General features: G+C 38.4%; 2 protein-coding genes across 2 annotated transcripts in view; both read left to right on the plus strand.

The window, feature by feature from the left end:
- Window positions 1-27,215, plus strand: part of LOC134656435 (polyubiquitin-C) — a 90,151-nt gene extending 62,936 nt beyond the window's left edge. Inside the window, exon 3 of the mRNA XM_063511966.1 lies at window positions 27,206-27,215. The gene's annotated coding sequence lies outside the window, so the exon portion shown is untranslated. The remainder of the gene's footprint in view (window positions 1-27,205) is intronic.
- LOC134656442 (GRAM domain-containing protein 2B-like) overlaps window positions 1-27,895 on the plus strand; it is a 75,244-nt gene that overhangs the window by 39,026 nt on the left and 8,323 nt on the right. The window contains exons 5-7 of the mRNA XM_063511975.1: window positions 8,043-8,153; window positions 24,614-24,771; window positions 27,561-27,664. Coding sequence (XP_063368045.1) covers window positions 8,043-8,153; window positions 24,614-24,771; window positions 27,561-27,664 — 373 coding nt within the window. The remainder of the gene's footprint in view (window positions 1-8,042; window positions 8,154-24,613; window positions 24,772-27,560; window positions 27,665-27,895) is intronic.

Genomic DNA, 27,895 nt, shown 5'->3' on the forward strand with positions numbered 1-27,895 from the left:
ATTGACTTATACATAAGAAAATTCGTTTTTAAGTTTGCATTTATTGTGTTTATTGGATAATTAGTACGTACCTGAACTATTTGGGTACTTTTGTCATTGCTTTTTTGTTCGTGTTAAAGAAATAGTAATTGATTTTGAAGCGGTGATGGACACAAAACATCAGTGCTACCTACTTTCATTGTAAGTTATATTTGATATAAATATTAGGAAAAAAAAACGGGTACACTACATAATTCCGAAATATTTTATGCCGAATTTTAGAATATCGAATTTTATTATTCCGTTTTTTAAATGCTCGACCCATCAAAATTCCGACTGTCGTAATTACGAACGATGAAAATCACGAAAGTGTATATTTCCGAATAGCAAAAGACGATTTTTTAAAATTCCGAACCACATAATTCCGAATATAAAAATCCCGATAGTGATAAACACCGAATTTAACATTTACGATTTTTGAAATCACGAATTCCGAAATGCCATTATTCCGAAAATTTTAATTCCGATTCCACGTGACTCCTATTTTAAATATCCCTATTTTTTTAATTCCGAATTTATCGATTCGTGCTCCGCATCTGCTCCGGCGCTACGGGCAAAGCAGCCCCTTCGCCCTTGCGTATCAAAGCGCAGGCACAATAAATGCTCGCCTACGCAGCTTCGGCTTGCTGAGGGCCTACCGCGAACCACGTTCGACGTGTTGCCTCTCTGTCGCACTTATAAATTCGTACGTAAGTATGACAGAGAGGTAACATGTCGAACGTGGTTCGCGGTAGGCCCTCTGGTCGCCTTCGGCGACCAACAGTTTGTTTTCGTGGGGTCGCAGTTCTAACCTAACCTAACCCACTTTTCTGGCAACAGTTCGTTTTCTTGGGGGTCGCAGTTCTAACCTAACCTAACCCACCTTTAAGGCAACAGTTTGTTTTCGTGGGGTCGCAGTTCTAACCTAACCTAACCCACTTTTCTGGCAACAGTTCGTTTTCTTGGGGGTTGCAGTTCTAACCTAACCTAACACACTTTTCAGAGAACAGTTCGTTTTCTTGGGGGACGCAGTTTTAACCTAACCTAACCCACTTTTCTGGCAACAGTTCGTTTTCTTGGGGGTTGCAGTTCTAACCTAACCTAACCCACTTTTCAGACAACAGTTCGTTTTCTTGGGGGACGCAGTTTTAACCTAACCTAACCCACTTTTCTGGCAACAGTTTGTTTTCGTGAGGTCGCAGTTCTAACCTAACCTAACCCACTTTTCTGGCAACAGTTTGTTTTCGTGGGGTTGCAGTTCTAACCTAACCTAGGCAAAAGTTTTTTTGTTGGACGCTACGGGCATCTACGGAGCATCTGCTCCGGCGCTACGGGCATTAGCAGCCTCTTCGCCGGGCTTTGCTACGGCGGGCGAGGGCTGATTCCCCTCCGCTCCTCCGGCTTTTTACATACACTCTAGGGGTAGGACAGACAAGACCACGTGGATAGTGGGGTACTCCGATTCGGATTATGGTTAGTTAGACTTAAAAAAGTGCGTTTAAGTCTTATTTTGAAAATCACGAATTTCATTATTCCGAGTTTACAAAAGATCGAATTTCTGAATACCGAATTACTTTATTTCCGATCGGTCAATGATTTTTCGGAATAGACAAATTCGGAAAAAATATTTTCGGATTTTTTCTAAATCGGAACTTTAAGCTTTCGTCCATATGAAAATCGGATTTTAAGTATTCGGAAATAACACAGTCGTGGTTTTCTTCTTTCGTGGTTTTCAAAGTCGTAATTTCGATATTTCGGACATATAAAAAATCGGGATTATGAAAATCGAGGTTATGAAAGTCGGAAAAACATATTTCGGAATATTTGGGTGTTCCCAAAAAAAACATCCTCTAACCTTTCAGTAGGTATCTGAAGATTAATTTGGGCTACATCATTCCATTTTAACGCTAGTCAAGGAAGAACATTATCATTCAATGTTGATGAGTCAACTATCAATGTGCCCTGAGATTCTAAAAATATATTATAAATATCAATTGATCGCAATCCCAGTTTAAAATTATCTTAAACCAAATATGCAAATCTCTGCTGTTGTTTGCTCGAAGATTATATGCTAGTTTTATTACGCTCTTATTAATTGTTCGATGCACATTGCATACGTGGTAAGAATTGAAATAAATATACTTAGAGAAAAGTCAAAGAAAAAGTAAGTTCAGGTACAGATAAGGAATATGATATAATGGATGACATAATAAGGGACGAAGTAACCTTGATGCGAAGGCTGAACGAATAAGTAGTGCGGAGTATGGAACTCGGTAAACTAATACAAGGGACTTTTATTCTACACAGGCACTTACCAACGTGGCCTTAGTACTGATTTAATAATTATGATTGACGTCAAGCGGTGTGCTCCGTCTCCCATGAGAAAAGCAACATACTGCAACTGGCGAATCGATTTAATTGCCCCATTTCACTGCCACGGCCACTTTGACAAGAATAAAGCAATCGTTTATGTAGGTAGTTTGCATTTAAAATAAGTCATGTTTTTTTCCAAGGGTTGGAAGATTCATAACCGCGCACTTAAGTGCCTATAATTTGTTCTAACTATAATAACGGCTACATATAAAATTAGACGTAAAATTTGTATTTTGTATGCCCTAAAGTAGGCAGTTTACTGCAAATAATTAACTTGTTTGTTTGTTAGTCGGTGAAATTCGTATGCTTCGTGAATTGGCAGCGGCACTTCAGAAAACAAGTACCTACACGCGGTGTACCCATATTTTCTTTGAAAATAAATTATCTTTGCTAGATATTCTCACGTCCATGCTCTGCCATTCTCTAATTCTCCTCCATAAAACTCCCGAGATTCCAAACGTTATGACTATTAAGACGATATAAGATTTCAGTGAAAGCTAATATTACAGGTTGGATTTTCTTTTTGGGTCAGTGAGGGCAGCTATCAGATCCCGTGCTGCTACGAGAAAACGGTCTTAGAAGACCTTCCCTCGATTACAAATTAATGAAGATTGGCTTTTACAGATTTTGGAAAAAACATACAGGGTGCGAGAAAAAGGTAATTTTTGACAAACTTTTTTTTTGATGCCAAGCGATCCCACTCCTATTGAGGATCAAAAGCTTGTATGGAACCAAAAAAAAAATCCGGCTAGAAAAGCCACAAATCGAGGAAAACTTTTCCCATACAATTTGTATGAAAATGAAAACTTTTATTTTTCACATGCTATTTTTGTATGCCAATCGATTCCATTCCTATCCAGTATCATAGATCACTGAAATTAATAGTCTGAACTGATGTATGGAGTGAGCACTCTTGTCTTACTATATTTCTCTATGCCAGTATCAATAGTTTCCTAGGGGTCAACTTACGGTAATGTACCAAAGAGCCACAAATTAATAAAAACTTTTTCCATACATTTACTATGGGTATGGAGAAAACGTGAAATTTTATTCACAATTTTTATTAATTCGTGGCTTTTTAGTACATTACCGTAAGTTGTATACATCTCTAAGTAATTGTATTACGTTAGTTTGATTTGGTAGTTGCAGTTGTATTTTATAATTGTCGATGTATTTTTTTTTGCTTGTATGTAAATTCAATGTTGACGTGTGACCTATTTACTGAATAAATGTTGAAGTTTGAAGTTGACCCCTAGGAAACTATTGATACTGGATAGGAATGGAATCGATTGGCATACAAAAATAGCATGTGAAAAATAAAAGCTTTCATATCATACAAATTATATGGGAACAGTTTTCCTCGATTTGTGGCTTTTCTAGCCGGAAAATTTTTTTGGTTCCATACAAGCTTTTGATCCTCAATAGGAATGGGATCGAATGGCATAAAAAAAAAAGTTTGTCAAAAATTACCTTTTTCTCGCATCCTGTATGTTTTTTCCAAAATCTGTAAAAGTCAATCTGCATTCATTTGAAATCAAGGGAAGGTCTTCTAAGACCGTTTTCTCGTAGAAGCACGGGATCTGGTAGCTGCCCTCACTGACCCAAAAAGAAAATCCACCCTGTATATCGCGATCCAGTTCCTCGCAGATACAAACAAGTTGTTAGTTAACTAGTCAGTTTTAAAGCACGTGTTTACGAAAAGATCTAGATTTGAGTTCGTGGCGGTGGCTATAGTTTTGATAAACAAGTTCAGCGCTTGAAAAAACTCGTTGAAGTTGGTGCTCTTAGATTATCAAGTGACAATACATTAAGTCGATCTACTTTTCTCTTCCTATATCTTTGTAGCAATTTTAGATCTCACCACACTTAGGTAGCACCCATAATTTCGTCCAAACCCCAAAATGGCTGCTATATTATAATATGCAAATCCTTTTCATTAGAATGATATTGCTTTCCCGATAGCTTATCTTGTTTGACATTGTGTGGGCGACAAGGAACGCCCACTCACGAGAGTATTGTATTAGGGTTAAGCATGAACCATTCCACGTGTACGCGAGAGGCATGAATAAAATAGGAGTTACAGTCGGTACAAATAATCAGGCATTATTCCACCGAAGAAATCTGCCAACGTAAACCAAAAATTTGGCCACCTGACTGAATTTGGCTTACGGATTTGACTTCAAATCTGGGTTAGGATAGGGTGAGAAGCACGAAAACTTCCAAAGTCTTATAGATGGCATCTTTACACTTAACACTAATCATGCTTTAATAATTTTATAAATAATGAAAATCTCATTAGAAAGTCTTTTTTTAATAAAATTTATTTAATAAAATAGGTAGGTACGCAAGTGTCTAGAGAGAATTGTATTTTAATTCACCGAATCGAGTGGGGCCTTGACGCGTCCCACTTTTCGCAAGGACGGGACAAGGAGGAAGGTCGATTTACTGGTTATTATACAAATTTGAGTGAAAAACAGATAATACCTCTGTCGGTGGCGCTGTTTGATGATTTAGTATTTCTGATTCTTGGCCGACAAATATTGATCTCGAGATATGCGTAATCGGAAAACTTTGTCAGTTATACTCATATTTGAGCTTTCGATTAGACTGCGCTTTTGGCACGTGATTGTAATAATATACAAATCTTCGCTTTAAAGCCACATTATATACCGTATTAGTGTAAGGCCTGAGTGGACGCTCGAGTTGGGCGTGCAGCGGGGCGGGGCGTGCGGCGTGCATGTTAAACAAATGCAAGCGTATAGGAGCGGCCTTAGTGCACGCTGCTCAAATCACTTGTGAGCCCGACGCCACACCGCACGCCCCACCGAACGCTCCGCTCCGAGCGTGCACTCAGGCCTTACACTTATTAGTAATATAATGGCACGTTGATTATTCATTTCAAGAGTTGGCATCAGAATGGTTCTGCGATGTGACTTCTAAAAATATGTTAAAAAGATGCGACACTCATTAAAATCCCTGGAACTCCATGATTCCTCGAAAGAAAATCTAAGATGAGGAGTACCTATTTCTTTTCTCTCATGACTAACTCACGAGCGGCCTGAACCTAGTAGGTATTTATATAGGATAATAGGCTACATGACTAATTTTTTTTATGGTATCAATCGATCGGGTTTGTTTTTAGGATCAAATGTCTATATGGGACCCATTGCATTAAAGTAACACAAAAGTCAGAAATTGTAGTCAAAGTCCGACAGTCGCACTTCACTCGCGAAACGCCCTATACAAAACGGCCAGGGGCCGTGACGTCATCTTGTAGTATGGACAAAACAAGAAAATTGCGTTTTTGTCGGTGAAATATTGCATTTATGTATATAGTTGCTATACTATATTTTATTGCATGAAATATAAGGAATCGAATGGTACCCTTACTTTTATCGTTTTTGGAAGTTAAAAAAAAACTTAAATTTTGAAACTTACAGGTCCTGTAATTTTGGAATTTTTCAATATTTTATTTGAATATCCACATTATTGTGATAAATTGGTCGTTTGCTATCTATTTTACTAGATTTTGTTATAAAATTCAACATGTGTCATCATCCCTATTATAGTAGAAATACTTATGAATCTTATGATAGAATAAATAAATGAATGAAAAAAAATGGACCGTCAAACAACAACAAGGACAATTACTAACGTGTACCAGAGCGGCTACCTCCAGTTTGGCACTGGCATAAACGCCATCGAGAACGTAATTTACTTTCTATGCATCTCGCTCGTACTCGCAAATTAGTGCGAGCGAGATGTATAGAAAGTAAATTACGTTCGCGATTGCGTATATGTCAGTTTTGACACTGTCAGTGACTCATGGTACGGGCTCTGATACCTACATGTAACATTGCGTAAATAAGTACAGCGAAAATACAATACGTTCGTCATGTCACTGTTATTTGAACAAATGCCACGCTCATTATTATTATATCCAATCCATATTTACTTTTTATGTATGTACCTCAGTTTCACTTTATACACCAAACCGGCTAGCTGCAAACTTGCGAAGATAATTCTGTGTTTTCAAATAGTCATCCTTATTGTTAAAGTGTCTTTTCTTTCGGGGAGCTTATTATAATAATAATCAGTGTTCAATAGTGTTTAGTAACTTCTACTAATGAATAATCGGATCAGTGAATGATAGTGTAATATCATTTTAATTTGTCTGTCGTCTGTTGTGTGCACTGCACTGTCAATACCAGTACCTACTACTTCTTGCGCGACTATTAGTAGTTTCCACTAGTCTAGAGAATAAGTGTGACATTTACCTGATAATTAATATTCGATATAATGTCGAAAAGTGCAGGGAAAAGATTCCGGAGTTCTGCTAAACCGACCTACAACGTATCGCATAACTCTCTGTCAAGATCTTACCGACGACGCAATACCAAATTAAAAAGGTAAATGAGATACGGTATTACACTTTTTAATTTAGTTTGGATGAAATCCAGGCTAAATTAAAAACTGTAATAACCATCAAATCTAGGCTAGAAACGATTTAGGTCGTAATAAAGTCGTATTTGTATCTGGCTGCCAGAGTCGTCCATACAGGTACATTGAAAAAAAAATGTGAGTTTTTATGCGCTTTCTAAGATTATTTCTGTTCGTTAAACAAGAACTTTTGGCCGCAAATTTTATGAATGCTATTCTTTATTGGAGTCTGTTCGGAAAGAGAAGAGTCGTGGAATGTATTGGGCCCCATACATTTCACGACTCTTCTCTTTGCGCACAGACTCTATTGTTATCTACTGCTTCTCTTGTCTTGTGGAAAGACAAGGAGCGGTTTCTAAACTTAATGTAAGTATTTCATGTATAATTATGAATGTTTGAGGAAGGACGACCGAGTCGGCATCCTAAAACTATTCCTGATTATTTTGCTTTTTTTAACTTAGGTAATGGTTACGTGAAAATATGCTTAGACGAAATTTTTGCACACTCATATTAATGTTAATATTTGCCTGTTTCCCTTTAGATTAAATAGGTTGGTTAACGTCCAATCGAGGTCATATTCTCGTGAAGCACTGTCGCGAGAACTACACAGATGTGTTTTCGATCTTGATCAATTTTAGTTTTTCGTACATATTTATTATTATAAGTACCTACCACTCATGTCTACAAGATTTTTTTATCAATCAGAGTGCTATTTTTAAATTAATTTTCCTAATTTTGAAACCTGATGGGTTTTTTATACTAACCTGGGTCATTTTATTTAAAGTTGTGATTGAACTCGTGATTGTGAGAAGAGAAAAAAGTGTCCCGAAATTTCCATCGGTATGTACATTTTTCTTTCGTTCCATTCCGTAATCGTCGTACAATGTCTATGAAAAATGGTAACGAAATGGAAATAAAAGTTTTTAGTCACTTTTTTTCTCCTATTAAGATCTCTTTGATTCTCGCTCATGATTCTGAGTAGGAAGAGAAAGAATATTTTTAACTAAATTTAATAAAATGGTCCATCTAAATAAAGTTTTTATTTTATTTAAAAAGGTACATACATACATATATTATTCAAAAAAACAGAATACTTTTGCGATAAAATTGGTTTTTTGACTACCTACCTATAGATAAACTGTGGGTTCCTTGATAAGAGAGTTAGATATACGTGTTTTTCAGTTTTTTCACTAGCATATGCCTTGTTTCAGGTCAACCGGCAACTTCGCATCGGGCGCAGCGGGTGGCGGGTGCGGCGCCCCTCGCTCCGCCCCCGCCACCCCGCTGCAGCTTGAGCCTCACCCCCGCACTAAGCATGACAAGTGAGTATTTAAAGAGTTTACATTGTCATAATTATGACAAGGTTATGGGCCCGGCAAATAAGAACATTACTCCTTGACAGGCCAGTCACAATAACAACATATAGTGGTACCTGGGCGTTTTTTTTTGTTGTCCCCTACACTTTTTTTTCATATTTGGTATTTTTTATGTTATTTCTACTCAGAATCACGAGCTTTTTCTATCCTAATAGGAGAAAAAAAGTGTCCTAAGGTTTTTATTTCCATTACGTCACCATTTCTCATAGACTTTGTATGGCGGTCGCGGAATAGAAAGATCGAAAATGTATGGAAATTTTGGGACACTTTTTTTCTCCTATTAGGATAGAAAGAGCTCGTGATTCTGAGTAGAAATAACATAAAAAACCCCAAATTTGAATAAAAAGTGTAGGGGACAACAAAAAAATAAAACGCCCACCTACATTATGTGGAAATTAAAAAATACGGTTTATGTTGCATACCAATGTGAGGTTTGGATTTGGAGATGGCATTTAAAACATTTTTGTAGACATTTTACTAAGACAATACTAATTAGCCATTCACACAAGGATGGACAAAAAACATCTTATTTTGAACCGTCTTTTTTTTTATTGCCTCGTCAGTCATTGTTTTGAATGTTAGATTCCATTGTTTTCAAATTATTTCGCGAACAATTTTCGCTTTGAATATTGAAAAAGGATTTATCATGTGTATCGGGTATTATCTTAGTTAAACGATTATCTACGGCAACGTTACGCTAATCAGTTGTGTTCAGGGCTCTACACCAACCAAACGTTTCTACGCTCAATTATTTCAGTATGAAAAACTTGTAAAACTAAAACTAAAAGTGACACGAAATTCAGAATGAAAAACTTCATAAAATTTAAATATTGGGGTGTAAGTGCGTGGTGAAGTGATGGTTGTGATTGGTGTTCTGTGAGATTTGTTTCAAAATGGAGGCGTATCAGCCTTCTGATGAGCGGTCAGCTTTGGTGGTGATAAGGCTGATGCATGGCGTCTATGACGGACTCAGGTACTACCTAGGTATTTAAAATTCTTAAAAATATTCGGCAAGGTGTCAAGAACTGTTTTGTGAGCCAGGATCTATTGACGTGTAGAAATCTTATACGAACTGCCACCACGAAAATTATACACATATCACCTAATTCACCTATTAGAAGTAGAAGAACATTGGAAAATAATTTTCAGTTTCAAATGTATCGCGCGAGAATACGGTTACGAGACTTCAATAGCAATACATTTTACATGTAAAATGACAAAGAAAATTTAGAAGACAATTATAACTAGGTAACAACAGCCGGTCTTATCGCTAAAAAGCGATCTCTCCCAGACAACCTTTGGGTAGCGGGAAATGATGAACTCATGAATAGTCAACAGGTAAAGGAGCTAAAAATAGATAATATTAACATAAGCACTATACATCATAAAATATAAAACAAATAGGTACATACCTAAACCTATATATTAATAATACATATAATATTATGAGAAAAAAACTAAGGACATATTTTTCAGTTATTACCATTTAACTCGTCGTCCGAATACTATTCAAACGAATTAAGTTATTAGAATGACACATGAGAATCGTGTTATCAATGAAATAAATCAAACAAAACAGTTTGTTTAATTGGGGACTTAAAAATCGGCTATAAATCTATGTCTATACACCAGCCATTCTCAAAGTGTGTTCCGCGGAACCCTGGGGTTCCGCGACACCCCTGCAGGGGTTCCGCAATAATTTAGAATTATGCTTATTTAATAAAAAAAATACACTTCTAAAACTATTGTTTTATTGTAGGGTTCCATCAAGTATTTCGCTTTCCAAAAGGGTTCCGTCAAAAAAAAAGATTAAGAACCGCTGCTATACACCAATCTCAGGGTGCCCTATTGATATTCCGAGAAAAATTACGCCGATTTTTGTTTCGCCGACAACGATTCGCCGACGGGTTGTTTGGCAGAGTAACGATTGGCCGAATCTCATTACGCATAATAGTCGTTTGCGAGAGTAGTCAGTAAGCAGAACATTGATACGCATATTTACTATTCGTAGAATAATCATTTAGTAACTGTCATAATTACCCGAGAAACCATTGGTCGAAACACAATAGGTCGAATGTTCATTTGGCATATTATTGACTAGCAGAACTTAGAATATTCTTACCCCCGGAGTTACACACAATGTTTTTCATCACACTTCCGAAGAAAGAACTAAATTTTAATCGAAATAGTTATAAACTAAGGTGAGAGTTCAAATATTTTGATAAAGTGTACCTGATGATGATGATTGTTTTGATGATAATGATGATGATTTACTTTAAGTAATATGTTCAGCGATTACTCCGGCACCCATGGTCCGATTTGAGTAAGTTACCTTCGTGGCATTCCCATAATAATTTTGGTTCTGATCTGATGTTGGAATCCATTAGGAATTGACGGAACTCCTAAATTTTTAAAGGCATGTGTATTATGATTTCGGTATTTTCTAAAGTAACTCAAGCATTTCCTCCCGAAATCCACCAATTTGATGTAGTGCAATTGTAGCCTTACGACGAGTCTGACACTACATATTCGCTATTTCTTCGTAACTTACTTTATATACTTACATATATGTATACCTACTTAACGCATTTAATTAAAAAATGATAATATTTTATATCATCCTTTTGTTGTGAAAATAAAAAATTATATGTATAATGTGAAACGTTATTCGACTAAACATTGCTTAAACGAAACAGTTACTCTGCTAAATGGAAATCGTCCGATAATAGTTCAGCTAATTTACACATAAGCGAACTGAACTGTATGTGAACCAAGAGTTTACGTATCGTTAGTCGACCAAAAGTTACATTTACAAATAAATGACTCTGCGAAACGATGTTCGGCGAATCGTTGTCGGCGAATCGATAATCTGCTAAAAGTTTCTCGGAGAATCATTAGGTACCCCAATCTCAGAAATAAGATTAAAAAACAAGAATACAAAAAATACAAGCTAACAAGCAAGCAAGCAACAACAACAACACAACAACAACAACAAACAACACACACAAAACAAGCAAGTAAGCAAGTTATCTTGTATTAAAATACAAGATAACTAAAGTCTGTCTAAAGTTTCTATTAAAGTGTACATTTCCCGGATACAAATATAACTGTAATTTGGAACATCGTAATTTATTTGTAGAGGTAATAGATATATTTAGAACGATACAAGTTTTGATTTGTATTCGAGCTATTATCGTTGATGGATGACTGATTAAGCGATAAGGGTATTGATTGGGGGGTTGGTGTTATGAAAGTTGCCAGTTCCGGTGATGCGGCAATTCATGTTTCAATGTTTACTGTATTTAGGCTACAATTGCTTAGGGAAATCACAATGAACTGCTGGTGATTGGCAACCTTTAACTAAGCTTAATACTCTTCGAGAATTTTTGTGTAGATAACAACAATATCAACAAAACACATTATCGGCGATTGTTTATAAAAAAAAGCGGCCAAGTGCGAGTCGGACTCGCCCATGAAGGGTTCCGTATTTAGGCGATTTATAACGTATTAAAAAAAAACTACTTACTAGATCTCGTTCAAACCAATTTTCGGTGGAAGTTTACATGGTAATGTACATCATATATTTTTTTTAGTTTTATCATTCTCTTATTTTAGAAGTTACAGGGGGAGGGGGGGGGGGGGACACACATTTTACCTCTTTGGAAGTGTTTCTCGCGCAAACTATTCAGTTTAGAAAAAAATGCCATTTGGCTACGGAAGCCTAACAAGGCACAGCGGAATAACGTACCTATCTAATCTAGAGCAGCTCAACTCAGAAATTAGGCAAGGTATCTAACCTACCTTCGTTTTACTGTTATACCATAGACAAAAAACTTTACTTACCTACTGAATTGGGATAAGATATTTGCAGTCATATTTGCCCACCAGCTTTGTACCACAGTTTGTACAACAGTTGTTGTGTATTACGTATGACACTAGCCTTCCATTTCTTTTTGACCTATCTCGTCTAATGTGGTGTCATGTTTCTTTTGATAAATGAGGTTGTCAGAGCTGTGAATTTGGGGTCAATAACGAATCTCATACATATATATATATGTACAGAAGTTAAAAGCCCCTAATTATATTCTACGGCGTTGGCTTATTTACCACTTGTATAAAAACCAGTGACATTTATTATCATCCCCGAAACGCTCGTCCACGGGTCAATGTGTCCATGTGAGTCATTGTTGCTGTGATGATGGAAAGCTTGATACAATAGTTATATGTAATGTACCTACGTACGAGTATCTATTTATTACAACGCAGGTTCCGCCTTAAATATGTATGCCTCTGTAAATGAGATATGCCTAATACTAGATTCGAAATATTTGAATTGATATTGTACAAATACTAACGAACCTCTAATTAGTGTGGCTATGGCCGCGGCCACTACTTGCCACTTTGACGATACTCATACATATATGTCCCCGTCTCCTGTTTTCTATGCAAACAGTTACTCTGACAATACACTTTGCTAAATTTTCCTGGCTTATCCTTTGAACATAACGCTCCACCGCTGATACTTGGATAAAAAAGTTTTAAAATAAATTGATCATATTAAAGCCTTGAAATAGTCTTTTGAATTGTTTGTCCTATCCTTTAAATGACTATTCAACTCCTTGGACGGATGTTTACATAAAACCATACATGGATTTAAATATCCGGGAGCTATTAATCATTTTGCACTCACTTAACACATAATTTGAAACGCAGAATAGGTAGAGATCGTAGCACTGTCGAAAACCTCCAAACTCGATTACTTACATATGTTTGTAGGGTAGACGATCTTCAGAGAATTATTAGGAGCTACCGCACGGTGGCATATGACGCTGCATGCGCTCTCGCGGGCACTTTGCCATGGGAGCTTGACGCCAGGCTCTTGGCGGAGCGGTACAGAGAGCGGCTGGAAGCCAGAAATAATGACGATCGTCTGGCTCCACAAGAGATAGATGCGAGGCGAAAGGCGGCAACCAAAAGGGAGCGGGATCGGTGGAAAGACCAGCTGGAGGACGCCCCATATGGTACCCGCACCATAGCGGCGCTTCTCCCGTCGTTCGACAACTGGCTAGACCGGAAAAGAGGGAGCCTGACATATAGGCTGGTGCAGGTTTTGACCGGACATGGCTGCTTTGGTCATTATCTGTACCAAATTCAGCGGGAACCGTCAACAGTCTGCCATCACTGTGGCGAAGAGGACGACACTGCCCAGCACACCCTTGCGGATTGCCCAAGCTGGGTCTTAGAGCGCCACGAAATGGTGGCGATATTGGGGGTGGACGATCTCTCTCTGCACAGCGTGGTGTCGAGTATGTTGAGCAGCGAGAGATCGTGGAATGCCGTCTCAAAATTCTGCGAAGTGGTGCTGCAGAGAAAAGAGGTAGCGGAACGGGAGCGCGAGGAGCAAGCAAATGCGCACCCGCTCCGGCGTAGACGGGTTGGGAGAAGGCGATTACAATATATCAATCGCCTACTCCCCCAATAGGGCCTGTGGGTTGGGGATCCACAATATAGGGCCTTGTCGAAGGCTGGGGGAAGGGTCGGTGCGTTGCCGATCCTTTCCTCGTTTGGAGCGAGGGTGCCCCCGGTATACTAACCGGGGCAGCCGGGGGGACGACACGGTGGAATGGTCTGCGAACTCGTGGCGTCCCCCAATAACGGTAATGCGGGCAACGCCGCAGGGGATGTTAGTGGGTATTCTCTTCCCCTCCCTCTGCCAAGCAGAGGGAGTTACGGGAGGAGCGAGTCCCACATACCACCCCCCCCAATGGGCTTCCCCAGTCCGGGGGTGAGATGCCTAAATGCATTTACCCCTGCGTCAAAAAAAAAAAAAAAAAAAAAAAAAAAAAAAAAAAAAAAAAAAAGGGTAGACGATCTTGCCTGAGTAAGAGCATGCCCGACCACACATTTCATTTGGATTATATATAAATCAGCTTTCTAAATATGGTAACTTAGTCGGATCTTGGCATTATTTCGTAAGATTGAACCTATTCACTAAAATATTGTAGGTTATCTACAGATAGCATTAACATATTTATTATAATTAATAAGGTTTGTTTGAGCGACTGACGTCAATTGTTATTTGCGTTTCGGCTAAGTGCTTTAAATATTCATGGGGTGTTTTATTTATTAGATAATCTGCTCGTGCGAAATTATTTATAAAATTGTGATCATTTTTATGTTACAACAACGCTTTTGAGGACTGAATATTTTCAAACTTTTTTTATGTTTTCGAGATCGGTAAACATAACATGTTAACTCCAATTAAAAACCAGCGACAGTACCCAAGATGACAATCAATTTGCCATTTCTACATAAATAAAAGATAGACTAAAAGTATTTCAGGGTACTTACTTGATCATCATTCATCTTTGGCCACGTGTAAAGCCTATTTAACTAATTTCAAAGGGGCGAAAATTACCAATGGTGACAATATTACTGTAATTTCCAGAATAATAGGCACATTGCTTCTCAACTACTCTACATATTTATAGTCGTCAAAACCAGTCACTGCCAAATGTTTGCGGTCGACTGGCCAAAAATGGCAGTAGCTAACTACCATCTTAAAATGTTTATACAATTAATTTGAATGCAAATTGTGTAGATGTGTCATTCGAAGGTAGGAAGCGATGATTCATTTTCATAAAGGTAACTTATCTATGTCTAACGAAACTTTATACCTTTTGCTTGTCGTGGTTGGGTTGGTAATAAAAGGAAACGTTTATAAAATAAACTTTTGACTGGGTGACGTGGGTTAAAAGTTAATTTACCTATAATTAACTTTTAACCCACGTCACCCTGAACTGTAACGTCACGCTGTAACTGAAAATTGGTGCATTCCACGTCCGGAATAAAAAGAGCACCAGATCCCATGTATGCATATGTCATTTGCGTTACGTTAGAATCATCTTTATGCTAACATATTTTCTTTATCATACCTAAGTATGATAAAGAAAATATGTAGCTGCTGTCATGCTACTTGTTGATTGTTGATACTATTGCTATTGCCCTTTCTTTCACCATAAAGTTTGATGACTGTTGCGAGACCACTTTACATTAATTTATTTTGCTGAATTTCCGTTCATCCGTCCATCGCTTTTTATTTAGACTTTTTCATTGTAAATAGGGCGAAGTGATATACAATCTAATATAGCCATCATCGAAATAAGTGGGCTTGGTTCAACAGTCGCATCACGTGTGAAACGTAAACACACTGATGGGTGCTCCCATTTGTCCAATCAACACAGATATTGACGGTGAGTAGCCATTGCGCGACTGTAGGCGAGTTGAGTTTTATAACGAACCAGCGTAGCTTAACCTCGGGATCCGTTATAATTATGTGTAATCAAAGAGGATACTTATACTGGTTAGAATAAGCCTTCAAGTTACCCGTTCTAGGTAGGTACGCGTTTGGAACGACAGCTCAGTCCCTACTGAACGATACAGCGATCACGCCCAAGGCCGGCCTCTGCATCAATGGATTTTAATTACTCACTGAAATAACAAAGATCACTTGGTAGTAGATACCGTGGAAGAGATGCCTACATATTGAATTTCTATTCAACAATATTGTACGTGTCTTCCAATTTTAAAATGTCTAATCGATCGCCTTGATTGGTCTACGCTTTTAGTTTCTGGTATTCGTGCGAATTCAAACGACCTGTATTAGGAGAAAGTGCGAATACTGCGAATTATTTCCAAATTAACGTACGAGAGGAATATTTATGCTTGAGACTCGCTTAAACAGACAATCGTACATTGAACCCATCTGCTTGAACAAAAAGTTGCAACTTGCATGTTAACTACTAATACTGGGTCTTAGGTGGTAACAGGCCACTGGTGTTTATGTTTACGTCCGTTTTAAATGGGATAATTGAAGTAACCATGTGATTATGATATCAACGTGCCGTCCATTGTTTCGTCGGCTGCTGTGTATGTAAAGTGTGTATACAGTGTTTATAAACGCACTTTACTTCGTTACAAACAGTATGTCCGCGTTCAGTGTACTCTCGGGCTCGGTCGGTACCGTTCTCTGGCCAGTGAAGTGAATGGGAGTCGCGTGGTCGAGTTGCCTCCGATTATAACAGTTGTTGTGCTTTGCCTCTCTATCTGAAAGCTTTAGGAGGTTTGGCTGTCCCGGGTTTTGCAGTAATGGCGTCTTAAAAAAGCTTTTCTGAAATATAACATGAGATCATGGTCAACTGTGTAGTTTCCACCGAGAGAATATTTGTAATTTGCGCCTATTTGCGCAAATTATGGCTGTGCGTGATTGTCTGCTGTTCATCATCAGGCTTAAAGATGATCTTGTGAAATGTGATTTCATCTTATGTCTCAAACGGTTCTATATCGCAAGTTCGTTTGGTTCAAGTCTTATTTGCGTAATCGTGTTATTTGGGTAAAAAATAAAAACACTTCACTTCCAACTTATGTCGTAGTATCTTATCGGTTATTCCGATAAATTGCTAGCAGTCGATACGCGTATCAATATTGTAGTTAGGTACCATTTAGATACGTGTAATACCTAAGTTTCTATTGGTGCGACAACAGTTGATCGCGCGTGCGCGGATAGAGCGCAACTGTGCGGTACTATCACATTTTAAATTATGCGTTTCGCGTATCCTGTTTCACGAATATCCACGTTGATTCTTACTTTGACATGGAGATTGCTATATGTGACCGAACGTAAACGTATAAGACGAGCCGCAGCGTGTAACATTGTAGTTGACTTGCTTCAGCTATTTGCAATATCACGCCGTCAGTTCAATCTGGTGTTACCTAGTTCTTCGATGTGTTTATTTAAATGTTATTTTTGCTTTTGCAGATGTACAGTGTATTAACCAAGAAACTAAAGATTGTTCAGCTACAAAGTGATATTTGCGCAGAATGTGATCGTATTTCCGAACAGCGTTTGTAGTAATAGAATATCTTTTAATATATTCAGAAATATCAAATCCAGTTATTTATAAAAATAAGTTCGTAGAGCTAGTTTTTATTACACAGATAAATTACTGGCAAAACAGTTACAAGGTTACCTGTTGACTATACTGGTTTTATAAATTGTCTTTGATTTAGTGACGTATTACCATGTTTGTAGCAGAAAATTTAACGAAGTTGTGAACACCGATTTGATGATTTTTTGATTTGATCGCTTTCTGAGTAATGTTTCTTCTGTCACTCTTTGATGGCATATTTTTGTAGAAATCTAAATTGATAGCGTTTCCGGATATCTAATAAAACAACAGTACCTCTGCCAAATAAACTGAAATAACATACAAATTCCCGTGATAAATCTGCACACGAAACGGCGGTCGAAACGCTCAATACTGACCCTCCTGACATTTGGATGTTATCAATTCTCAAGTCAACACGAACTGCCGATGCCGGGTCTTTGATTGGAATGTACTTGTTTGATTGCACGTCAACTATCAACTGCCCACGTTCAATCCACAATTATTCAAATAATATATGACGTCACGGTCCGATATGTCGTTGTCGGTCATCAAATGTTTTTGAAAGAAGTAAAATGTTAATCTGAACCCAGTGTCTTTTCAATATAGCAATGAATCACGTCACGTTCCGATATGCTGTTGCTGAAGAAATAAACTGTTAAAGTGAATCCAGTATTTTGTTAAGTTAATGAATATACGAAACTTGTTACGTATTAAAACTTATACCTATCTAATTTGTGTATTCTTAAATTATGTTAGATCTTTCGCTAAAGCTTTCATAATCGCTTGGCGACATTCATTGATTGCATTTATATTTAATACTCCGTCTATTGCAGAATCTAAGATTACTAAAAGAGGTGTATTTATTTTTGCATAATTGTATATCATTTGAAGCTGTCTTGCTAATGCGGCACCGTTTGTTTGTTCATCGATTTTGCACCGCATTTGATTGGAATAAGACTTAATATTATATATAACTTCGTATATAGAAACGTCTTCCGTCTGAGTATCTGCATCATCATATTTTTATCACGACAGCATGATCATTTAGATTTGCAACATTATTATATCTGCGTGCAGTTTGACCACTATGTCGGTGCGATTTTAAGAGTGTATAGGTATCGTTTCTAGTGACATTTATCAATGTCCACATGATTTTTATTAAAAGTTGTCAATGAATGGAAAGCGATCTAAATAATCAGGCGCAATATTATACGGTTAGCGGTTTTAGTTGTGTTCGGATTTCTCTAAGAGGCCGTTCTCCGGTAACATTCATGTATTCGAGTCGTTATTAATGATATAATTAGGTAGTGCATCAGTTAGCTTTCAATTTTCGTTTGCATTCAGCCATTTAATCCGATTTTATCTACGTGTTTGGAGCACGTTAGTCATCAAGCTTTTTTTAAAATATCAATACCTAATCCTGATATAATAATCTTCACACCTGCCTTAAAATCAGTGTGCTCATTTTAGTAATAGTGGATACATATATATGTTAATGAGTAATGACTAATGAGCCTTTTAAGTCGTATGTATTTAATTAAGTTAGTTGGATGTTTTACGATAATTAATAGGCACTTTCTCCAGAGAAGACTGACATTTCTGTTTTTTTTCTTTTAATTCGTTAACATGGTTAATAAATCCACTTATATATTGGTTTAAAACTATATTAAAAGTGACCAGTGAAATGATATTGTACCATGTGCAAATCGTAATGAGAGTAATGAGTGAAAATTAATGAATTGCCTACAACCAATTAGAGCATAATGGTGGATAACGCGTCCTTTGAGTGCTCAGAGGAATCCAGCGGGGAAGGTGGCTTTCATCAGAACGGGTAAGAATTTACTATAAAATGTTTTTTTTTTACTTGTTTACTACTTTGTACCATAGAAGTACTTACAATTCGATTGTGTTGTTTTGGCCATAGAACAAGAACAAGAAAAAGGTATTGACAAAAAGACAAAATTGAGCAGACCAATACCTACTCTAAAATAATTTAATGGTTTTAATTTTACAATCCTAATTGATATGATTAAAACTCAAGGAAAATGTCCGTAAAATAGAGACACGAAATCTATTAAGTAACGGATTCCTATATAGGACACCAGAATATGCGCATGTATAACAACAGTACAGTTCCAAAACCCCGTTGCGGACCTATTTACCTTCAACCCCATTCAAAATTCCCTGCTCGTCCCAAAATGCTAACATTTGCTTTAAAATTCAACAACTTACGTAGTTACCCACGTCATTCAATGTTTTATGCATTTAGACGTCCAGGCTCCTATTTTCATAAAGATAAGATGTGTTTTTGTTCGATGCTGAAAAGGGACATTTGTGAATATTGCATAAAACCTAATGCGACCCGGGTTTTCGGTCAGTGCGTTATCGTAAGTTTCCAGTTCGTTTCGTGTCGCACTCGTGTGGGAAATGGGGGTTTTTCTATTTAAAAGGTGAGTTATTTTTTTAATTTCTAGTAAACCCACACAAAATCCAGTTTACAAGTTTAACACTATAAGTTTAGGAACTGGAAAAATTTAGGTTTTGTTATGTAGAAGTACGATATAAGTTTGACAAATAAGTAAGCACATGTTTACATCAAATAAAAGGTATAGCTGGAACGAAAAACACTTAATGTATAGGGATTGCCTAAAATGTCTAAATACTGCGTGCATTGTGTAAAATTGTACGTCTTCTCTGGGATTCTTTACGTCTTCTGGGAAAGGGATTCTTTTGGAATTGCTGCTTTTGGGCCCATAGCGATATTTCTATATGGTTTGTTTCCTTTCTCGATCTGAAGTAAACTTAACATTTGATTCGGAATAAAATCTCAACAATGGGTGCAATTCTGTACAATTGCGACACACTGTTTCCTCGCATGACCGATAGCGGTCAACAATCCAGCGCGGAACCTACCAATTTGTTTGTGTCGGCTTGATAAGGTGTTTTCATAACAAACAATCGATCATTGTGTCAGTGTGGCACGGAAATTGCCTTGTTTGCAAGTGTGATCATAAACCAACGTAAACAAGGCTTTAACTCCATTATGAGCTAAGTAAAGGTGACGTTAAGATGTCAGCAGCTACATTACTGTTGCGGCATCCTTGTCGCCGCCGCTATATCTGTCAATTCCCTCGATAAATAGTACACCAAACGAACACCAAGCATGTATATAGGGAAATAATTCGTGTAAGCCAATTTTAGCATGGGCCTAGGGAATGGTATATTAAACAAGATACTAAAATGAATGTTCTATGAACGTCAATGTTCTATAAACCCACACAAAATGTTAAACATAAAAATTCCTCCTTTTTTAGGCACTTACTCGGTCAACATTTTCATTTCCTTCGGTCAGCCCCAGCCAGACATTTATTATTCTTGCTTTAGATGCAGACTTTAGTGTTCTAGGTCACCCCATTCAGTGTAATATAGTAGCCTTAACTGGAATCTTGAAAGATTCCGATACGTTTGTTTTACTGCCAGCCCAGTTTCGTACGCGTTGGGTCTTTATAGAGGCGACTTCTTTAACCTGAACTCCTACATGATCTCAATTCCATTACACGGTATTACGGTTATAAACATAAGTAAAGGTCGCTAAGGGTTATTTTTGGGTAAAGACAGTCGGATACATTTATTCGAAGTATAAAATTATAAATATGCCATGTAGGTACCTATGTATTTAAATTATACTTCGATATACGTGATAATTTAACACGACTTAGTCGTTTGTCGTTTGTTTTTTTTTTCTTTTTTTAAATGTATACTATAGAAAAAATGTGTACCTAAATACTTACGTGTACATGTAATTCGCCACCTTAGAGGATACAACTAAACGGAGTAGCCATTAACAGGCTTTCCCCTCTGTCGAAAATAGGCGGCCAACGGTCATACACAATGTATGGACTGACGTTTATCTGACATGGCTATTTTTACGTTACGCATACATTTGACGTTCCCCTCCCCCGCAAAAATCGGCAGACTGTTTTGTACAGAAAATTACAGACATGGCGTCTCCGTTTGATTATATCCTCCAAGTTCGCCACACACTTGGTTCACTGACGCTTGCGATATTAAGGAAAAAAACGCATATTTAGCCAAATAGATATTCGGTTAAATATGACTATGTTTGTTTCCGCTATATTTTATGAGTCATGAAGTCAATGATGAACCCCTAAACATGATTACTAAAACAAATCCACTTGAGGTACTTACTTTCATCATCAAGATGATTTTATTATCACTACGAGTATTATCAGTAGGTATTTTAAAGCATAGTTTATTACCGGAAAATCGGTTGCTAAGTTATCATCAGTAGGTAATTTACATACCGTACTAGAAAAACTACAAGGTAATCCCACGGCTAATCAATCTATTGGCTCTATTGTGTTCTTCTACAATTGGATTTTACATTTTGTCGCTGCTGGCGACGAACCTAATCATTAATCAACGTTAAAAAGCCATTGAAAAATAAAATTTTGCAATAATTTGGCAACAAAACTATAATCAAATAAAAGTTCCCTTTAATCTGCATTAGTACAGTTCTTATAAGTACCTAAATAACTTAAATTCATGTAAGTCGATAATTACAGTCTCGAATGACCTACCAGTTATTTTTGAGGCCTACTTGAGGCCTTATTCATCTCAGAGAACAAAGAAGTAGGTAATACTGGTATTTAAATTCAATCAGACTTCACGGGGCCATGGGCGAGGTGATTGCAAAGGTCGGCGCGACAAATTAATACCTCGATAAGATTGCCGTTGGCACTGCGTTAACGTGGTTTTTAGGGTTCCGTACCCAAAGGGTAAAAATGGGACCCTATTACTAAGACTCCGCTGTCCGTCCGTCCGTCCGTCCGTCTGTCACCAGGCTGTATCTCACGAACCGTGATAGCTAGACAGTTGAAATTTTCACAGATGATGTATTTCTGTTGCCGCTATAACAACAAATACTAAAACCAGAATAAAACAAAGATTTAAGTGGGGGTCCCATACAACAAACGTGATTTTTGACCGAAGTTAAGCAACGTCGGGCGGGGTCAGTATAGTTTGTAGCTTTCTAACAGACCCCGAAGGGTAATCCTTTGTCTATTGTAAAGTAAAACCGCACTTGCTACTTACCTGCAAAAAAAATGCCTTGGCCGTTAAAACCGGTTATTGAATTACAACTCTATGGAGATTGCAATAAGGTTCAAAATCAACTAATGGGGAAACATCTAAGAATTCAGTGTGGTCTTTACCGTTACTGAGTGCCGGCAAGTCGAACGCTACTAAACCAGTCTAAAATGTAGCATCAAGATGCGTAACAAAGGTGCGTTATCGGAGAGCGCACTTACACTGGTTTTTTGAGCGTTCGACTAGCACGCGCTTAGGTGCCAATTAGAATTACGCACGAACCAGGTAAGGGCAGGGATGGATTACGATTGAAACATTTGGATGGATTTATGATAAATATGTATTTATTTGAAACAAATTTTTTTTAAATAAGCAGTTAAATAATAACATTAGGTATATAAGAGTAGGTAATAATCCGTTTTACAAATAATCAACTATTAAAATATTATATTCTAGTGTTACACACTAAAAACTAAAACTCTATTTAACAAAGAAAAAGGAAATGCTATTCTTATAACAATATCGGTTTTTAGGGTTCCGTAGCCAAATGGCAAAAAACGGAACCCTTATAGATTCGTCATGTCTGTCTGTCTGTCCGTCTGTCTGTCCGTCTGTCTGTCCGTCTGTCTGTCCGTCCGTATGTCACAGCCACTTTTCTCCGAAACTATAAGAACTATACTGTTGAAACTTGGTAAGTAGATGTATTCTGTGAACCGCATTAAGATTTTCACACAAAAATAGAAAAAAAACAATAAATTTTTGGGGTTCCCCATACTTCGAACTGAAACTCAAAATTTTTTTTTTCATCAAACCCATACGTGTGGGGTATCTATGGATAGGTCTTCAAAAATGATATTGAGGTTTCTAATATCATTTTTTTCTAAACTGAATAGTTTGCGCGAGAGAGACTTCCAAAGTGGTAAAATGTGTGCCCCCCCCCCCTAACTTCTAAAATAAGAGAATGATAAAACTAAAAAAAATATATGATGTACATTACCATGTAAACTTCCACCGAAAATTGGTTTGAACGAGATCTAGCAAGTAGTTTTTTTTTAATACGTCATAAATCGCCTAAATACGGAACCCTTCATGGGCGAGTCCGACTCGCACTTGGCCACTTTTTTTACAATACATATCATTACAAATTGCTTGGTTAGTAATTTATATTTCATATATAGAATATTAATTAAGATTACCTGGTCTTATTATTGCTTGTTTACTGTTTAGTATTTACATTTTATACGCCCTCGACCAGTAAAGGCGAGGCGTTGCTCCGAAAATAATGATCTCAAAAATAGGATTGAAATAATACACCCCATTTGAACATTTTACTCGTATCATGATTATTACCTACTGTTATATACCTAATGTTATTATTTAACTGCTTATTAAAAAAAAAATGTTTGTTTCAAATAAATACATATTTATCATAAATCCATCCAAATGTTTTAATCGTAATCCATCCCTGCCCTTACCTGGTTCGTGCGTAATTCTAATTGGCACCTAAGCGCGGGCTAGTCCAACGCTCAAAAAACCAGTGTAAGTGCGCTCTCCGATAACGCACCTTTGTTACGCATCTTGATGCTACATTTTAGACTGGTTTAGTAGCGTTCGACTTGCCGGCACTCGGTAACGGTAAAGACCACACTGAATTCTTAGATGTTTCCCCATTAGTTGATTTTGAACCTTATTGCAATCTCCATAGAGTTGTAATTCAATAACCGGTTTTAACGGCCAAGGCATTTTTTTTGCAGGTAAGTAGCAAGTGCGGTTTTACTTTACAATAGACAAAGGATTACCCTTCGGGGTCTGTTAGAAAGCTACAAACTATACTTGGATGGGTGACCGTTTTTTTGCTTGTTTTGCTCTATTTTTTGTTGATGGTGCGGAACCCTCCGTGCGCGAGTCCGACTCGCACTTGGTGGGTTTTTTTTATTTACTGTTTATGTTTGTGGCCTGGATACGTTAAATCGGGCACGCAATCTACTGACTCTGATATAAAATTATTCTTGTTATTATAGTTTACGTCCGTAGAACGTTTCCTAGCCCGTGTATCCTGTTTCCCAATAGAAATTGGTTATGTAATTTGAAATCGCCATCGGTTTATTTTCTCTTACAAGGAAATTTTTAACATCGTTTACGCAGCGCGCTCAATAGTGAAATCATTAAAACGGAGCTAATACGTGTAGATATATATATTATACATACTGCTTAGGTCGCTCTTTCGAGTGAAAGCGACTAAAAATGATGTTGTTCTAGGTTTCTAGGCCTTAATATTCTTAGTGGATTAGACTAACAACAGGCATATATTTTTATGAAATTTAACCAATATGTGTTTGTTGTCCACAGACATGTAGTGAAGCCACTGTCAGGCTCGGCGCCGTCCGTGCGCGAGCCGGCCGACGCCGTGGAGGCCGAGGGCGGCAGCAAGCAGCCCAGCAAGTCGCGCCAGAAGAAGTTCCAGCGGCACTTCCCGCAGGTCGGGCCCGAGGAGCGAGTGCTCAACTGTGAGTATATCGTCGTCTCTGTCTGTCTGTATACGTGTGACTAGAGCTGTCAGACGTGGAGGCCGAGGGCGGCAGCAAGCAGCCCAGCAAGTCGCGCCAGAAGAAGTTCCAGCGGCACTTCCCGCAGGTCGGGCCCGAGGAGCGAGTGCTCAACTGTGAGTATATCGTCGTCTCTGTCTGTCTGCATACGTGTGACTAGAGCTGTCAGACGTGGAGGCCGAGGGCGGCGGCAAGCAGCCCAGCAAGTCGCGCCACAAGAAGTTCCAGCGGCACTTCCCGCAGGTCGGGCCCGAGGAGCGAGTGCTCAACTGTGAGTATATCGTCGTCTTTGTCTGTCTGTATACGTGTGACTAGAGCTGTCAGACGTGGAGGTCGAGGGCAGTAGCAAGCAGCCCAGCAAGTCGCGCCAGAAGAAGTTCCAGCGGCACTTCCCGCAGGTCGGGCCCGAGGAGCGAGTGCTCAACTGTGAGTATATCGTCGTCTCTGTCTGACTGTATACGTGTGACTAGAGCTGTCAGACGTGGAGACCGAGGGCGGCCGCAAGCAGCCCAGCAAGTCGCGCCAGAAGAAGTTCCAGCGGCACTTCCCGCAGGTCGGGCCCGAGGAGCGAGTGCTCAACTGTGAGTATATCGTCGTCTCTGTCTGACTGTATACGTGTGACTAGAGCTGTCAGACGTGGAGACCGAGGGCGGCCGCAAGCAGCCCAGCAAGTCGCGCCAGAAGAAGTTCCAGCGGCACTTCCCGCAGGTCGGGCCCGAGGAGCGAGTGCTCAACTGTGAGTATATCGTCGTCTCTGTCTGTCTGTATACGTGTGACTAGAGCTGTCAGACGTGGAGACCGAGGGCGGCAGCAAGCAGCCCAGCAAGTCGCGCCAGAAGAAGTTCCAGCGGCACTTCCCGCAGGTCGGGCCCGAGGAGCGAGTGCTCAACTGTGAGTATATCCTCGTCTCTGTCTGACTGTATACGTGTGACTAGAGCTGTCAGATGTGGAGGTCGAGGGCAGTAGCAAGCAGCCCAGCAAGTCGCGCCAGAAGAAGTTCCAGCGGCACTTCCCGCAAGTCGCGCCAGAAAGACATTCATGCAAACGGCTTCTATTGTTATTCCATATCACGTTCTTTTGAACCGTCTGTATTCCACTGAATGAAGCTACGTTCTTAATACAATAATACATTATATTCAATCAACAAACAATTCAATAAATAGATGAGGCGGCAATCATATTTAGCTTTAAAATGCTCTATTAGCTCTTCCAGATTAGTGAATAGAGCGGTAAACTAATATCAATTCAATAGTAGCTCTTGCTTTTAACACACTATCAACTTAACGATATACATACATGGTTACATGTCGTAAGGATAACTGTCAGCCTTGGAATTCGCTTAAATGCCCCGACGGGTTGAATAATTTCGAGTTGGTATGTCATTTCAAGAAATGGAAAGATGATTAAATGTCCAATTGTCCGGGGACATGGAGCTAAACTACAGTTCGTGTGCTATTTACAAATGAACTTCGTTATAAAAGACGCAGAATCGAAGAAAAAAAACCGAGGAGAAGAGTAAAACCTTTTTCTTTCGTTTTATTTTGTTTCCTGCTAACAAGAAAACGAATATAAATTTAATTTATCGTACTCTCAAACACCCTTAAAGAAATAAGGATAATAAGAAGATTCTGACGGGACCACGCCAAGAACGCGTCGTAAGCAGGAAAGCTTTTTAATCGTGAACATTTGTCTGAAAACAATTTGCAGGGAGCGAGGGTAAATTGGTGTACTGTTTCATTTTGCTTCCTTGTAATACAATCTAAATTATTTATTATTTCTTAGGCTGTAAATTTACTTAAACGAAACATGATCTGGTCGCAGTATAGTAACTTTATCTGCGGTTTTTTCCGCTTTTTAAATACCTAACAATTGTACCGTAATCATAATTAATTGAATAGCAACTGCGTGTTTTAACTCATGTGAATGACGCATTCACAAATGCGGACATAGATAATAAAACGAGAAATATTTACCTGGTCTCAAGGACCGATTGATATTTTTCTCAACAAACTTGTATTATTTTTGGTTTAAATTATATTGCACGTTTCCGCAAACGTGGATCATACTGTTGGTGCGATCTGTACTAATTATAATTGATCATTAATCATTATACTTAATGATTTATGTATACTTTTACCATTCGGCATATTTTTAACAAAAAGTGTAAGGGTAACATTCCATTTCTGACCGCAGCTGCACTACTGGTACTGAACGCGTCGCTGTTACTGTCAATTTCCATAGTAAAATGAACAGTAGTGCAGCTGCGGTTGGAAATGGACTGTCACCTTAAGAGACAATACTGACATTTTCGTTGTTGGAATTGTTTTTGGACAATGTCAGGCCGATCTTGCCACCGACACAGTCCATGGGATTTCTAAAGCAAACTACTTCAAACATAACTTGCTTACTGGCGGTCTAGCATGAGTTGAGTTCTCGCGCGCGACTCCATACTTGAAGTTGCGCAAGATATATGGATTCGGGCGACTCGCGCGCGAGAACGCAACTCATGCTAGACCGCCTGAATTAGTGGTAAATTGGTAGGTAATGTTATTATGCCTGTGGCCTTCCGCATGGTAAAGGTATTTCACTGCTTGGGTGTGCCAATTATAAATTAGGAACTTTTTAATTCATCATTAATATTTGTCATAACTATTTTGTTCCTCAAAATTATTTGACTAGAGTTCTTTGAAAAAAACCGTGACCCATGGGAAGTATAGGAACTGAATGTTGAATCTGTTGGTTGATTTCAGACTACTCATGCGCTCTGGTGGGGGATCTCTTGCTGCAGGGGCACCTCTACATCACCAAGAACTACTTTGCATTCTACTCCAACGTGTTCGGATATGTGACCAAGGTTGGTGCGATATTTGTATTATTTGTATTGCTTTAGCTTAGTCGCCATTCCTATGGCTTAGATTGGGACTAGGTCGATCTGTGCAGTCTGTGTATACTAAGGGCCAGTTACACCAACCACATTTGACAGACTGATCAACATCAGCCGGCGCGCCCCGGCGCTTTACTATGAAACTTTCCATACAGTATAAAAATTTAGCGAACTCTTTAACGATACGAACAGTTTGGTGCA

Source organism: Cydia amplana, chromosome 18 (genome assembly GCF_948474715.1).
Source record: "Cydia amplana chromosome 18, ilCydAmpl1.1, whole genome shotgun sequence".
NCBI lineage: Eukaryota > Metazoa > Arthropoda > Insecta > Lepidoptera > Tortricidae > Cydia > Cydia amplana.